The sequence below is a fragment of the Rhincodon typus genome, chromosome 2 (assembly GCF_021869965.1).
Source record: "Rhincodon typus isolate 14 chromosome 2, sRhiTyp1.1, whole genome shotgun sequence".
NCBI lineage: Eukaryota > Metazoa > Chordata > Chondrichthyes > Orectolobiformes > Rhincodontidae > Rhincodon > Rhincodon typus.
The window spans coordinates 66,724,508-66,742,324 of NC_063333.1; the positions used below are offsets into that span (position 1 = coordinate 66,724,508).

The 17,817-nt window shown below is 37.6% G+C and overlaps 1 protein-coding gene across 3 annotated transcripts in view; it reads right to left on the reverse strand.

Annotated features, from left to right (window-relative positions):
- Positions 1–1,505: 1,505 nt before the first annotated feature.
- Positions 1,506–17,817, reverse strand: part of LOC109922836 — a 66,551-nt gene continuing 50,239 nt past the window's right edge. For 2 of the 3 annotated variants that reach the window (XM_048615173.1, XM_048615178.1), the window contains 3 exons: positions 15,224–15,325; positions 8,349–8,472; positions 1,506–5,204 (listed from right to left, as the gene is read on the reverse strand). In XM_048615173.1, coding sequence (XP_048471130.1) covers positions 4,999–5,204; positions 8,349–8,472; positions 15,224–15,325 — 432 coding nt within the window. In that variant the 3' untranslated portion in view covers positions 1,506–4,998. The remainder of the gene's footprint in view (positions 5,205–8,348; positions 8,473–15,223; positions 15,326–17,817) is intronic. The other variant, XM_048615181.1, reaches the window with a different exon arrangement.

Sequence of the window (17,817 nt, forward strand, 5' to 3'; positions counted from 1 at the left end):
ACTCTGGAGTGAAGACAGGATAAATGGCGATTTTGGTTACTATGCAAAAGCAGTTTTTCTTTTCAATTTATAACAGAACATTTTTGGATTATATTTTTTACTGTCTGCTTACAAGTCTATCATCTCTTTTGTTAATTAATTTGTTTTATTGTTAAAGCAAAATCTGCAATATTGCATGCTTATGTGAGAAACCACTTTGTTTAAAAACAAAACAAAATATCAAGCCAGGTTTCAGTCTGAGATCTGACCTATCCAATAATAACAACTAGGATCATAACTGTTTTTGCTTTTCAGCATGTGTGTAGTTAAGGTTAGCCACACGAGGTGTGGCTCCTGGTATGCATTCCTACACAACCTGTTAAATCAGAGTTGGTCCACTGGCTTCATCATAATCATAAGAGTCATGACTATGCTGCGCCAGAATGTTACACCTTGTGCTTGAATAAATTCTGCTGCTGTTAAAGCCCTGAACATCATGAATGTCTAGTTTTGAGCTGCTAGGTCTGTTGAGTCTATCCCACTTCACATGGTGTTAATGAAGATCAGACTTGATCTGTGCAATGGCGAGTTTTTACCAATACTATTATGGGCATAAGCCTCGCTGAACGTGACTGCAGGATTTCCTCAAGGTGATGTCCTCAGCCCAACCATCTGCAGCTGTTTCATCAATGACCTTCCCTCCATTACAAGATAACAAGTGGGAATGTTCACTACACAATGTTCAGTCCCATTCATGATTCCTCAAATACTGAAATAGCCCATCCTCATATGCAACAAGACCCAGACAATATTCATAACTTGGGCTGGTAAGTTTTAAAGTAACATTCAAATCAGTAAGCACCAGGCAACGACTATCTGCAAGGAGAGAGTTTAAATGCTGCATAATAAGCAACTGAGATAAAAAAATAAAGTTGTGATTTGATTCCAGTAAGTATTTATTTATCCAAGGAGGAAGGGGAGGGTGGGACTGGTAATGGCAATAAAGAAGTACTTAAACACACTTTTCTCTGTGAAGAGACTGTGGTCAATGGCAAGGTTGATGGGTGACCACGGCTATGTTGACATGTCTCTCTTTGGAGCAAAGAGTTTAGAAGGACATACACAACTAAACCATGCAAGTAAGAAGAGCAGAGTTTACCCCAACAAAAGGCTGAAGTCGAGAGATTATAATCTGTCAGGCTTTTAACCTACACTACCAGAAGAATTTATACTATTTTGTGGAATTCATTTAGATGTGGAATTAAAAACCATACATTTAGGAGTACAGAGTGACTGTGTCTCACTTAAAATAGTAATATTTACTTAATATTCTAGGTGACTTCCAACTTTTCATTTTTTGCCTAAAACAACTATTGGCACTTATTCACCCTTGATAAGGGGACAAGGTTTTGTTTTGCAAAGAACAATAGCAGCTTTGAATGTGACTTTCCAGCTCTCCTGAGAGCTTTGAAATGCCAAATATTTACTTAACAACAGACTCTGATTAAGAGAGAGAATGTTCTGTATACAATGTTCAATTTTCTGTTTATTTTGATTCCTTTTATGGTCACAGAAACAAAGAAGCAAACACACAAATTATTTAGACAATGATGAAACACTTCCAAACTTCTCAAAAAATTTAGAAATAAAGCTCAGAACATAGATTACTTTTCCTGCAGTTTTACATTTTGAGCATTACTGTTGCTTAGCGTCAACAAAACTTTTAAAAGATAGTAAATGTACAATTTTCACAAAATGACATTCATTGTTTTTCACTGAAAATAGCACTCTCTATTTAGTCATGCAATCAAAGCAAAAATCATGTTCTGGAGACAATTTGATCATAACTGCATCACTACACTCAGTTGGAAAGACATGAAGTATGAAATTCAAAATAATTACAAGTCACTTCCAATCTGCAAAGAAACTTTCTAAACAAGAAGAAAAATTCCAACGTACCTAAGAAGCCAGATGTTCTTGTGATCTAATATCCTCTAAATTAACTTAGCATATGAAACTATTTAGACCTCATGACCTTCAGGTACACGCCACATCACAAATTGTTGACGCTTGGCAATAGAATACAATGTGCATTACAGAGAACGATAACCGCGTACTGAAAACTGGCCTAGTAATAAAAAATGTCCATGTAATTTTGAATTTCTGTTATTTCCTAACTTCAGTTACATACCAATGTAGAGTACACCTACAAGGAAATGATTACAGGGTGTCTTATATTTTATGATACAAGTATTGTCACTTAATAGCAATTTCAATCTGAAAAGAAACCAAGGTTTCATTAATGAGTTTACTTGCTCTAACAGCTTGCCTGAATAACTCCATAACAACAAGCCAAACATATTTTGGATCTCAAACAAACATCGATTTCATGTGTGATGCAAAATATCCAATTCATGAGTATTTTGACTGTTTTGTGGCAAAGGATGAAGCCTCCGTTCTAATACTTGCAAAACTCAGATCATACCACAAGATCGGATTCCCTCCCCCAAGCATGTACTTCAACACCAACTTGCTTCAATTTTAGAACTGTAGTTAATATATAATGCATTCTTTCTCAATTGTCTGCTTACTAGAGCACAAGGCTGAAGTTGCAAAATATTGCAGTTTTTAAAACCTCCATGACAATTTTCTTCTGTTCCATCCTTATCATTCATGGCTGCTAATCACCAATTCAATTAGTCATTATGCATACAAGTCTTCACAGTGATCATCAGCAAATGAGTCAAGTTCAGGAAGATACTCCATCTGAGATTAGCTCTAACCCAAGTCAATCCTGTCATGTAAGCACTTTAGCAAGAATCCTTGAACCGTGATCAGGAATAGGAACCGATGTCAATATTTCCCTCCTAACTGATGGATGCCACAATCAATTATGACACTCTAATTAAGACCGGATAACTCAACTCTGACTTAGAATTGAATTTAGAACCTTACTCTATATGGTAGAATAATTGACCGAGCAATATGTAGAACCTCTTGCATACTCATTAAGGTACTTTAGCAAAGTATTTTGGTTGCCAGTTTGAATGGAAAACAAAATGCACTTTTAAATACCCTGTTCAGCATTTTTTTCTTTTCTTTTCTAAATGTATATAGTTTAAATGCTGAAAATACTGTTTAATTACAGTTTGCAAAACAATATGATTATCTCTTAAGAACATAATTCACTTATGCATAAAGTCTTGAAATGTAAATGCACACAAATTTAAGTGAATGCCAAATGATTGGAACTGAAACAGATTTACAGGCCAGAAGTCAGAGTTGCAAATCTAAGATGGTAAAAATCTTTGTATTAATGTAGCCAAAACTCTTAATACTTGTCTACTCCAAAGTCCAAGAGGAAATGGTCCAGAATCATGCAGGCATATTTCTCCAATTCTATTTTCTAATATTAAATATTACCAACAAGTATAGATGTAATTGATAAAATGTACAATTTAAAAGTTACAGGGAAAATGCAATATTCAAACAATAGTTAACGAACATTTGTACTTAATATTAGCTGTCAGCTGAAGGAAATTTCTGTTGGGTATTCAACTCCCATTCTTAATTATATGTTTAAAGTGGTAATCAAACTAATCAATGCAATATTAACAAAAACTCCCAAGGATGCAGACTTTCATGCCTAATACGCAAGAGGCTCTAGTCTCCCAATGTTTATTCTATATTAGAAACAACACAGCAAGAAAGCTCAATAAATCATCTTGAAACTGTCTTTCTATACTTCTCTCATGTTACATTGAGGTGGTTTCTCAAAATGAAGAAGCCACACTCACCCAGATGAACATGCAGCATTTCCCCATCACCAAATTCAAAAATGGCATATTGGTGGAAGGAAGGGACAATTTACAAATCATCGTATGCAATTTAAGTTGCAAGAAGAAAAAATAAGATGTTCATAAATCTATAGATTTAGACACCTTGTCTAACTTGGCTACATTTTTGCACCACAATGTGAATTAAATTTGACTGTCAATGGAGTGTCTTGAAACCCATCCGTAACCTTTATTTTGCTTAAAATGTCTACCAAACCTAAGTCCAGGAACTGAGCTGAATGGTTTAACACCACTGTAATTGTACAAAACAGCAGTCTCTAAAGCTTTCCATCATGGTGGGGGATGATATAGTTACCTTCTAATTTATGACTAATTTATTTGAAAACTTCTTACTGTTGGAATTGAACATTAAAATACTAGCTGAAAGTTAAATGATCACTAATTGGCTTATAGATATGACAGATGACTGCATTAGGTGTACAAGCTCATGCAGAGTACAAAATTGTAGAAAAGCTAATATGTCGCTCATTTAATCGGAGTAAATATGACATATAGTGCTGGACTGAAGTAAAAGCCTTCAGTCACTACACCATTATCAATCTCATGCCAGAGAATTGCTTAGTATCCCTCCGGTATACGAATATAGGGTGTATGATGGTGGCAGTCAAGGTTCCCATTCCAAACAATCACTGCTTACAAGTACATTTCCTGACATCAGTCGAGGACAGGATGAGGGTTCTATAATGTCCACCTTGGTCTAACTGTCAACAGATGTGGGTTTTTCATCAATGAATGCTAGTTCCTATACAAATGCACTGACAAGATGAAAAGAGAAACTTGGAGATAAAAATAACAATGCACTCCTGAAACTAGGTTTTCCAAGTGCATCAATTTCTGTACACATTAGTCTTCGATGAGAAAAAAATGCAAGCTATTCAAGCACTACATGTTATGTGGGGGGCAGAGATATGTTATTTCATTGAATTTCAGTTGAACTGTGAACTTGGGTTAGATCTGCAGTCATATGGTTACCCTTAAGAGATGCTGCCATTTCAGAAACAAATACAAAAAGTATATCAAAATTAAATGAAGAGCAATGCATGGTGAGGGAAGAAGGTAATGAATTAAGATGTACATTAAAAGATCAGTTTGTGCTCTGCAGCATTCAGAACACACAGTCCCCAACCATCTATTATTCTCTTATTACACCCTTGCAATGAATTTAGCGACCAAAGTAGGTATTGGCTGAGTTTGCATTCATGCCCCAGTTCATATGCTGACTCCCAGATTTGTCATCTGATGAATAGCCCCTGCCTGAAGAGGAATACATTGCAGAATCTCTGGCAGCAGCAGAGGATAGATATGATGAGGATTCAAGTGATTGCCTCAGGTCTGTTGCCAAAATATCCTGTTTCCAATCATAGCCACCTAAAAAAAAATGAAAATAAAACATAAGTAGATTTTGTTACAATAAAACATGGATTGTGATGCCAAGTCTGAAACAAATTGTAATAAAACACTACCAAAAGATCCTTTTGTAAAACAAGCAATGCACGGTAGCATTAAGCACAACAGATTACATTTTTAATTCAACTGTGAAGGAAGCATTTTTTCTGACCAATGGTAAATGTACAAAAGTTTCCAGGAATTGACAGCTATAAATATCAAAATGACATACCAAATCCGAAACACCAACACAATGTGTTTGAAAACTGATTAGTACAAATTCAAGATGATATGTCAAGGATTATGTGATGGTTGTTTTCACCAGTTCTCTGCCATACAAAGCCTATCTAGAGGACAGAGAGAAGTCTAGTTACTGACTATCTTAGAAAAGTTCCAATCAGAACACAGTTCTATTTATTTTGAGATCTTGCACTTGCATGCAGATCTGGTTGAAGCAGTTCCTGAATTAGTAGCATGCATTTGGCCCATAGAATTTAAAAGCTGTGATTTTGAGCAGTATTCTTGTACTGGTAACATTTAGTGGCACTTGATGGCACAAATATTTGGCCATGTTTGGTTAGCAGATCATCGAGGCTAAATCCCTCAGGATGCAGTGACTATGAGACTTGGGGGAGGGGGTCCTCAAGCACTATGATTGTGAAATATTTGTTCTGATTTCCTTTGATTGAGGATAGGTCTGAGTCTCTGCCCTTTGGAATTACCAGCAACAGGTGCAGGAAGAATACCATTCTTCTGTCCATGAAGCAGATCTTCTTTAGGGTAAAAGTGTAATGACCTTACTATGTTTCACCCTTTACCAACCAGTGCCATACCAGAGCTTGTTCGTGAAGAATGCTCATTTAATATTTGAGACAGAAATCTGCAGCATTGGTATCTCTGACTCAATCACAGGCTTTAATTAAAAAAAAGTGGTAAGTTCACCACTGGACCTTTGCAGTGTTCTGGAACAAAAGAATGTTCCATTTTCATGACACACATTTCAGTTGAAGTGAGGATATTTAAAACCAGTGAAAGAGAATCCTTTCTTTGAAGTAGGATCACCACAGCAATGTTGGTGAATCTTAGACCAGTGTTGAATTGTTTCTGAAGTCTCCCAAATAATTACTTACCAGTTCTAAGTCAAATCACCAAACCTTTGGTAACAATTGACAGATGCACAGGCACAGATGCAAGTGCAGGGAACCAGCCAAAAAAAGGACAACTGAATTTCAGTTTCAGTTGTAAATTGATGCCTTCAACTGTATTTTAGTTGACTTCACATGTCTGATGACTTTGAATAAAAAGTATGCGCTAGTATATTAATTTTTCCGATGGAGGAAAAACATTTGGGGAATCTGTTCATTGGCTATTAGTACAAGCTCATAGTGGAACATGTTTATAAAAATGCATTAACTAGAAGTAAAAGGCAACTGGAATGTTTCCAGACTTCTCTCTGCTCCTCATGGATTGTATCTTATGCAAAATAGTGAATTCTGCTGACTGTTAGACAAACGCCATTTTGCACAAGGTCTTCATATAGTCATTATAGTTCAACAATCTATATCAAATTGACAAATTGTTTAAAGAGGCATCTTGTTTAAATGCACTCACCATCACGAGTCACAGAACTTGGAAAACCCTGCCCCAGCAAATGCAGAAAGTCACAAGCACCATTACGTAAAAGGTACTTTTGTGCTTCCTTGAGGAGCTCCAGTAAAGTGGAACTCAAACAAAATGGTGATCTCTCTGCTTTGCTTAATCCTGATAAATTCAGGTGGTGCTGACACTCCGAAGCTGGCCAGAAAAAGGTCCTGCAGTTCTTGCAGTTTCAGGAATACAATCTGGCTCCGTGCACTTGAATGCAGGTGGAGAAGGACAGCTCATAAAACCTTCAAAAATGTCACTCTTGGATTCTATTCAATCCTTGACATTACAGAATGCAATCAACACTTGACTACTACAGAATGCCATTGACAGTACTCTCTTGATGTGAAAGTGATATAAGGTTGAAGCCATTTCTTCATTAAAGCCCAAGAAATTTGGCACACATGGCTGAGCAAAATCCTTTGTCATGAAGAAATGGTCTTCTTCCTTGATACAGAAGAAAGCATTCTGTTAGGTTCTCTCATGAGTTTTGGGATCGAGTTTCTTGATGATTGCAATCATAATGAATGGAATTGCTTAATTATGCTGATAGTGCCTCCAACAGCTGGTACTGCTCATGCATATGGCTTAAACAATTTAGCCTGAAAGAACCATTAAAGGTCTGCACAGCGCAACCTGATGTTGCAATGGGCAGATTTTGCAGCTGAAAATACAACTTCAAGTCCAGTAACAGGAGCTATCTCCAAGGTACAACAAAGCAGGCATGAATAAAGATGGATCTTCAGCAACTGATGATGTACCCAAGATCAGTTCAGCATGTAATGTTGCTGTGGAATTTCTCAGATAGTAAGACCCATTGATGATGGTGGTGCCTCAATAGCCTCTACATGATTTAACCTTCAGTCTTTCAAATTATGGAAAAACAAGATTATCTCCAACTGAAGGGTGAAAAGGGCAAATTTTGCAGGTGGAGACTCAGCTTCAAATTCACTTGGAGAAGTTATTCCCAAGGTAAAATAAAGCTGTCATGGATAAATATATGGATTTCAGGCAACTTTGTGCACCTAAGGTCAGCTAATCTACTGATTAGCTTTTGTCAGCTGTTTCTTGCACTATGTGGATCCCAATGTTGGGTCCTTGACCTCGAACCAAACTGATACCGGAGAGGGGAACACAGTTTCAGGTCCAGAAAGCTGCCCTTCAGATAGCATTTCTGAAACTAATCTGAAGGTTGGACTAAGTTGACTAAGTCAGATCAAGTCACAGCTAATCATGGGAACCTGAATTTATGATCCAGGATAGAGACAAGGATCTCAATGGCTTTTGATCATAGCTTCAGGTGCTGTCTATTACAATTTCTATTATCTTACTTACCTTAAGAACCAAGCTAAATTTCAGACAAAATCCTCAATTGGTCAACTAAAGTCAATGCAAAGAAACCAATGAGGTAAGAGGTAATATGGTTTGTCTAATAGCACCTATAAATAGAGATGCTGCTGATAATTTTCAAATCTGAATTACCTCTGGGGCTTTCTGAGCCTCGTACTGCTGAAGCTGATGCATCAGGATTATATCTGGAATAGCCATCTGGTATACCGGTGGATCTTGCAGTTCTCTGATCCAATGTAGCCCTCATGGCTGGGTCCTTTGAGGTTGGGCAAGGGAAAAAAGGTTTGAAATGGGACACAGCAAGAACTATTTAGACACTGTTTAGTTAAAAACAAAGCATAAGAACATTGTTTTTTTTCCTCAAAAGAAGAAACCTAGTCTAATTTATTTACTACAATTTAAGATCTTGAAGCATTTTAGGCTGACAGTAAATAAAGCTCACTGGGATTATCCGTCAAGTACACTTGGTAATCAATTTGAGATCAGCATATGAAACTTGAGTTCAGTGAAACAAATAATAACAGATCCCAAGCACTACTTATTTTCAAGGTTCTTTATCCAATTTAGCTGAAATAAAGCCAATTGTGAATTTGCAGCAAAAATTGAAGCAAAAATTTCAAAATGAAGACTTTTCTTCTAAAAGCTCAGCCTTTGAAAGATCCAGTTTGCAGCACGATCAATACATCAATGGAAGAACAGAAAATAATAAGATAAGTTTCCTATTCTGTTCAAAGACTGTCTGCATAGTGGAGAGAACAAGGTAGAAAGTAGCAGCAGTTCTGTTTGAAAAGCAGAGAGGAAGTTGATAAAATCATCGCAGTAGACAATTTTCCACTTGCTCAGGTTGACCACATTCTTGAAAAATTATCTGGGAGTCAGCTTAGCTTGTGAATGACTGGAGTCAGCTGGAATTCAACATCAATACCAGGTTTTATTGCGAAGTGTGTTTTAGTCTTCTCTTGTAAAACACGAGTTGATGCTAATTTTATTTCGCATTTTTTTTCTCTCTAGCAGCAGTTCCCACAAACAACGCGAGTTCTAAAGATATTAAGTTTCAAATAGCCATATGAAACTTGCACGTGATAGTTTTGCGCATAAAACTCAATGGATTCCCCAATTGTTCTATAAAGTATCAATTACTACAGTGAAGGCTTTAACAGAATACTCAAAGTATCCAATACAATCAGCCAAATTCATGCCTCATATAAGTCAATCATCAGGTTATGAATAGAATTTCTGGAACCAAAAACTCACTCATATGAAATAAAAGATTTTCTTCTGCCTGCCAAAGTTTAAATGGGAAAACAAATGAATTGAACAAAAAAATACTTTGAAGATTGAGACATAATACTCCATACTTGTTTGAAATTAAAGCTGTGGTAAACCACATTCCACATTAGCATGAGGTGGGCGATTGGGTGTTTAGTTAAAATGGGCAATTTCTGGACAAAGGAAATCAAATTCAGGTAAGCTATTTTTGTTAAGGTAAATCAGAATAGTTAACATTACAGCCTTACAAGGTGGAAACATCCTATCTGGTGTGGATAATTTTAGCAGCACAATTGCACATCCGAATAGGCATCAACAGTAAAATGCAGTCATCATCTTTCAGGTCTACTCAGGATTTATGTCAACTGATTCCTCTTCCTTGTATGCAGAAAAAGGAAGCCCAGTTCTAGATTGTGAAAGTTCATCCAATTGTAACATATTAACAAGGTTATTTAAGATTATATTCAGGAGAATGATGAGAACTATCTTACTTTTCCTAAACATTTAAAATAACATTTAAAATTGGCTCAATAGTAGTAAGCAGAGGGTGACAGTCGAAGGTTGTTTCTCGGACTGGAGGCCTGTGTTTAGAGGTATGCCACAGGCGTTGGTGCTGAGACCCTTGTTATTTGTTATTTACATAAATGATCTGGATGTGAATGTACAAGGCATGATTAGTAAGTTTGCAGGTGATACAAAATTGGGCAGTATTGTTGATAGCAAGGAAGGTTATCAAAAATTACAGAGGGATCTTGATCAGACAGGGAAGAGGGCTGAGGACTGGCAAATGCAATTCTATGTGAGGTGTTGCACTTTGGAAAGTGAAACCAAGGTAGGACTTATACAGTAAATGGTAAGGTCCTGAGGAGTGTTGTGGAACAGAGGGACCTAGAAGTACAAGTACATAGTTCACTGAAAGCTGTGTTACACGTAGACAGGGTGGTGAAGAAGACATTTAGCATGCTGGTCTTTATCAGTTGAGGCACTGAGTATAGGAGTTGGGATGTTATGTTACAGTTGTACAAGTTGTTGGTGAGGCCACGTTTGGAGTACTGTGTACAGTTTTGGTCACCCTGTTATAGGGAAGACATAGTGAAACTGGAAAATGTGCAAAGATGATTTACGAGGATGTTGCCAGGACTAGGGAGCCTGAGTTATAGGGAGAGGTTGGTCAGGATAGGACTTTAATCCTTGGAACGTAGGAGAATGAGGGGTAATCTTATTGAGGTGTATAAATTCATGAGGGATGGGGAATTGAAATAGATAGGATGAATGCATATAATCTTTTTCACAGGAATGGGGAATTGAAAACTAGAGGACATAAGTTTAAAGGTGAGAGGGGAAAGATTTAAGAAGGACCTGAGGGGCAACGTCTTCATGCAGAGAGTGGCGCATATATGGAATGGGCTGCCAGAGAAAATGGTTGAGGCAGATACAATAGCAACATTTAAAAAACATCTGAATAGGTAGATGGATGGGATGGGTTTAGAGGGATATGGTCCAAACGCAGGCAGTTTGAATTAGCTGAGTGGGCACCATGGTCAGCATGGACCAGTTTGGGCCAAAGGGCCTATTTCTATTTTATATTACTTTACAACTCTATGTCTGAATTTTAGAGCAGGAGCAGCAGTTTGAAGCATTCAGGTGACAGTGGAGGAAGATAAATAACTTGCGTAAACTTAACAAAGGAACTCGACCAAAACCAAGAGCAATATGTATAGCCCTACAAAAGAACCACTGGACATAAGTCTTTTGATAAGCCAAAGTAAAAATGACAGACGTACAGGGAACGCCTGCCATCAGGTGCAGTTGAATAGAGCTTAGACAGATTTTGGATCATTTTCTAGTCAGTCTCAAACCAACTGCGAAAACTAGCTGCTCTTCTCTGCTGAATATTAAGATTCTCGCAAAGAATCGCTTCTGAATTCAGAATGATAAACAATACTGCACACCTTCCAGCTGCTTTCTCCTTCATGAACCCTTTGAATGAACTTGTAGGACTGTTAGAATATTCCAGCTTCAAATCCCATTCCAAGAATGAGCATATGATATAGGCTTCCACACCAGCGCACCTAGAAGAATGTGACTGTCACAAGTGTTATCCTTATGAACATTCTGTTACAGTCAATGTTCAAGATTGCATTGCACTTTGTGAAATGCAGAATTTGCCAAGTGTTCCAACCAAATGTTCTTTTGAACACTGAATAGGAAAATATTGCATCAGGTCATTGATGTTATTGTCTTTGGTGAAACTGTATTGTACAAAATGGCTGCCAGTTATGAGTAATATGTCACAACCCTTCCAAATAATTTCTTGGACTTAAAGCACTTTTGACATTAAGTATGACAAAGCACAACATATGCAATTTCTTTCTTCCCTTACGTTAAAATAATAGCATGATAATTCAGTCCAAAAATAAGGACAGTTGCAGTATTTTAGGCATTTGCAGCAAAGTTTAGTGATTGCAACAGATTAAAGCATCAGTAACACCGACACAAGAACCTCATCTGGAATTCAGAAGACATGTCATACCCACAACCGTTGTGGTGAAAAAGGGCCATTGATACCTACCACAGCGGATTAGAGAATGACCCAAACAAAATGCAACAGTAAGCCTGGAAGTATTATATATCAAGCAACATCTTCATCTCCATACAGGACAAAAAAAAAGCTACATTGTTTCTATTGACGTCAAGCAAAGCACCATCAGTCTACCATTGCAAGATTGGCTCTGCTGACGGAGTAGGATAAAGCCAGCAGAAATATGCATATTTATCTTCATTTTCCATGAAGCAATCTTAAGAAATGGTACTGATTAAAAGTATGCAAGTTAACTATACTGGCTGGGGTTACTAAAATAGTAATAATCATCAGTTCTAAAAAATCCAGATAATGGTGCAGTAGGACGTAGTCTGCACACTAAAGGATCAGTTGGCATGAACTTCATCTTAGTAAGTTATTTCAAGGAGATGACAACAGAAACAGAGACCTGGTGCAGTTAGTATCAATATCTTAGCTAGAAGAAATGCCAGTTAATAACATCTGTAGAACTGAATACAAGACAAAGACTCCTTCACAGCCAAAAACTGAAGAAGCTGTTGCAAAGCTTCTTCAACTGTTAATTCCAGTTAGTAGGGAATGATTCCTTTTATAAGGCAGGAAACCAAATCTGGTTGGATTTTGCACTCAGCACAAATTACACCTCAGAGCCTGTACCAAGTTGATATTTTTTTATCAAGAATTAATAACAAAGTTTCAGTGCTGCTAGATTTTGGATAATTCGACGTCTACAAAAACCATTCAGTTGCAAGTTATCCTGTTGTGAAAAATTGTTGAGTGAGAGCTCTATTTGTCTTGGTGCATTTTCTCTTACACTGGATCATAGTCATTCATCTGTCAAGAATGGAAGAGAGTGCAAAACCGATGTACACAAAACAACAAAAAACTGATTGTTATGCCACGATTACATTTTAATGATGTTCATTACATAGGATTACATTGCAAAATCATTAACGAAAAATCTGATATTTTATTCATATACTAGAGAACAGCTATCCTGAATCTTTACATAAGACAAATAATCAAGTTCACAATTTTGGAAGCAGAGTTGGGGTCATCACAATTTTGATTCAATGTAGTTGATGACATTGTAATTCACTCTGGAAACAGCACTTATTTGATCCACCTTAAACCAACTCTGTACTGTACTTTGCAGTGCCAGAGCTATTATTACCTCTTTCCAGCTTTGACATAATGATTGTAGAAAGATATTGCACCTGGTATATCAAATTTCCTACTCTTTGGGGAAATTGAAAATTGCAACTTTAAGCAAAGCATGGTTTACCATAAGGATTAATGTCAACGTCAGAATTCAGTTCCCGACAAAAACAAGGTAAAAGTTGAAATACTGTATCATACATGTGCAATACTACACTCCTGGCTGAAATAACCAGCATAGTAAAATGCATCACAAAATATAAAAGGAATATAATAAAAGATATTTTTAATGCAAACGTTTTATTAACTGGTACCTATGGGACCAGGAATGTGCCGGTTGATCAAGAGGTCCATATAATCTATGTAAAAACACGAGATAACTAACAGAAATGTAATGCAGGGGGTATACATGCCAGTGTTATACTTTATTTACGGCATAAATCACTTAAATAATAATGCAACTTTGCCTTTAATAAAATTTACCAGCAGTAAGCTTTCTCACTCGCAAGCTCTCACAAATTTCCATCCTTGACTGACTACTTGGATGTCACAGAGATCACAATGATACGGTAAACTTCTCGTATTTGAAGTATATATTTTGCCGGTTTATCGAGCGTGCCGGTTCAAACAAAATTTACTGTATTACTATTAGATTGACCAGACTCCATCTTGTGGCATAGGTTGATTGGTGCAGATGGATGCCAAAGACTAAACCTCTGCCACTAGATGGAGCCCAAAACCTCAGTCAAATCCAGGAGTGAAGCACAGCCAGCAGTAAAGAGATCAGAAAACAAAAGAACTGCGGATACTGATAATCTGCAAGTGGGGGAAATGTCAAATGAAGACCACTTGTAACTGAAATTTGAAATTGACCAATATAAACAGAGCACTAATACTGTACTGCTTTTTATTGACTTAAAATTTTTCAAAATCTTTTTCATTCCAAAAGGTGAAAGGAATTATTGACTAGATGTTAATTACCTTTACATTAACTATTAATGCTGACTGAATCAAAAGCAGCACATCAGATCAAAATACTTTCCTCACAAATGCCTATAAACTTTGAAGGCTGCTGTACCAGATTAGAGAAGCATCAATAAACTCACATTAAATTGGTGTTAAACTTAAGTGGTATCATTCAGCTATAAGCGCATTGTGTTCAGACCACCGAGTACTGTGTACACTGAAATAACACACATTCAATCAGAAGAAATTGTGTCACGGGTTTAAAGTAGGAGCTCTCACTGAACAAAATAAAAGGATAAGATAGCTTGCGGTTGTTTTCCTTCAGGCAGAGAAGTTGATGGGGCACCTGATTGAAGGGTACAAAGTTATGGAGGGGCACAGATCAGACGGTTAGGAAGAAATATTTCACATTCGTAGAGGGATCAATAACCAAGGGACACAGTTTTAAACTAAGGAGCAGGTAACTTAGAGGGGATATGATGAAAAAAAATCATCCAGAGGGGAATGGGTATGTGGAACTCACTGCCTAAAGTGGTAGAGGCAGGAACACTCAAGACATTGGAGAAGCATTCAGACGAGTACTTGAAATGCCATATCATACAAGGCTATGGGGGCCAGGTGCTGGACACTATGTATCGAAAGGCCTTTTTCCATGCTCTAAAACGCTGGAATTTTGAGATAAACTGCAGACATTAAACACTGAATTCAATAGCCTACATGCCACATGTCAATGCAGTGGTGTTTGCTGTATATGGTTAGCAAGTTACCATGCAGCTGCACAACTTAAAGGAAATGCTGTTTATGAATGGCATTTAAATTTTGACTAGACTCATTCCCATTACGGGGTGAGCACACAGCATTTTGCTTTTGGTGACTGCAGTGAGGTCAACCTTGCATAGCTGCAACAATTGTATAGGCAAAAGTGCTGAAATCGATTGCCGGAAATTAAAATTCAACACTCTTAACCACAGACATCAGAAACAGCAACTTCGATGAAACAATTTAATCATTGCTATTCATAGACTATCCATTAGAATAATTTCAAAATACTCACGGATTCCTTCTTTTGGTAATAACTGATCAATGCATCCTTGAAAGCCTTTGTAACCTTCAGAACAAAACTCGCATCATCTTCACTTTTTATCTGAAAGCTTTGCTGTGAATAAACAAAATTACATTTCCCCACTTCACTCAAGAATAATAAATTATTCAAGTTTGAAACATTTCAGTTGGGAATACAGTAACCAGAACTAGTCACAGTAATCGATATGTGATTTGACCAAGAGACTTCCTCTCACTGGTATAATTGCTCAGCTTCTTTTTCAGAAATACTGTCACCTGGAATACGACTAACCAGGTTGGGTGTAACACTCCAAAGAAGCTGTTGATTTAAAAGTTAATCTAAACCTACATTGTGTAATATCTAAATGAATACACATGAGGAAATGGCAAACACATTGAACAGAAATTGTGTGCATCTTCACTGCAGAAGACACAAAAAAAAAGCAAAAATACTTTTAAATGAAGCATTGAAAGACAGAAAAAAGCTTAAAAGTACAATTAATGGGGAAAGGACACAGAGAAAATTATTTAATTAAAAGTCTGACAAGTCACCAGAACCTGATGGGCTTCATCCTAGGATCTTCAAAGAGGTGAATGCAGAGATAGTCGATACATTGGTTTCAATTTTCCAAAGTTTCCTGACTCTGGAAAGCCAAAATCATGGGGCAGCACAAAAGGGCTCAGTACGCAGGAGTCCTTTTGCTTTACAATCAGGGATCTGGCATAGTGTATGTTGCATGCATCAATTCTGAAGATAGTTCATGGGCTCAACGTACATGCAAGCTGCGCAGATCATATTTCATTTTTTTGAGGGAGCTGCTCATGTTCTGCCTGCACTTCAGCCCCATCTTCTGATCTTTGGCCACCTGGTGACAAAGAGGAGTCTGTCTGCATACTGCCAGCAGATCAGAGATCTTCTCATGAGACCTCTATGGCCAACAGCAGGCTGTGGAGGAGTTGTCTGAACCTACTGCCTGCCTTGCTTTTGTGGTTACTCTCATGCCAGCATGGCTTTGTATTTCAGGCATTTTATGACCAGTGGACATTACAGGGACTAGAGTATATGATCTAAAATAAGTATATAATAAGATGTTAGTAATGACATAAGAAATCGTAACGGAGATTGAAGAGATATGGTACTGTGTAGATGTCATGTTAAGTCTAAGAGTTTAAATAGTTCACCATATGCTGAAGAAATAGTCATCTTAAAAAGACCAGAGACTTTCCTCAGCAATGTAGAACAGTTATCCTCATCTCAGACAACCACCACAATAACAGATGGTGACAGTGAAATAAAGAGCCAGCGGTGGGAGAGATCAGCGGGGGAAGCTTCAACAGCAGTTTCTGCAGCAAGACAAAGCTACAGGGAAACCACTGAATTAACAGTCCAGCAACTGAGAAGCAGCTGGAAGCACTGAGAAATGAAATAGTGATCATTTCTGGATCACTGTGATCAAATGAGCAATCTCCAATGAAAGACAGTCATGCTGGAGACCCTATAGTTATTGGAATATTTTGGGCATGTGGCAGTGCTACAGCCAGCTGAGAAGTAGAAGAAATGGTGTAGATGATTCACTAGATACAGCAAAACTGCAGGGCTAGCAGCCAGCTCAATTAAGGACTACTATGAAACAGAATTGTCCAATTTCATATTGCACTATCTGGCTTGGATCTATTTAACTGTTGTCTCCCAAATGTGTTCCCATCTTTTCCAGAACTCCATGTTTCTATCAGGTTTCCTTGCTCGCCATCGTACCAAACAGCTCTCTAAGTCACAATGACATTCTTGTGACAATGACAAAGGTAAACATTTCCTTCTTGACCTGCCTGCAGCCTTTGACAGGGTTGACCACTCCAACTTCCCGCAAAGGCCCTCCCCTTACATCCAACAGTGTGACTGCTCTCATACGTTTCACTCAAGAGAAGGCTAGACAAGGAAGAGAGGCAGGTGAGGTACTTTCCCAAGAAACTAAACCAGTATCAGAAGTAGTATTCTATGTTGGAAAGACAGTCCTTGAGATTATTGTTGACCCTTCAACACTCTGAAGTCTATATTTGACAAGGAAACAACGATTCACACTGATTATAATTCACAAGCTTTCATTGAAGAGTTTAAAAATCAGAATACAAAACTATTCAGATGGAGTCTTTTGTTGAAATCATTAAATGTGAGGAAGATAACATACAACTTCAGAGGGGCAGAAGAGGAGTTTGCATAGTTGGTGGATAAGTAGCAGATGAAATTCATATTGGTGAAGTGTGAGATGATAAATTTTGGTAGAAAGAACATGGAGAGACAATATAAAATAATGGGTACAACTCTGAAGTGGGTGCACAAGCAGAGGGACTGGGGTCTGTGTGTGCATAAGTCATCAAGCATGGCAGGACTTGTTGAGAGAGTAGCAACACTAAACAACAATTCCTGTGCTTGATTCGTATCGGCGTAGCAAAGGGGAGCAAGGAGGTGATGCTGAATTTATCCAGGACTCAAATTCTGCCTCAAAAGCTGAATATTTCATCCAATTTTGGGTGCCGCACTTTAGAAAGATGCAAAGGCACTGGAGAAAGCTAGAGATCTACCGGAAT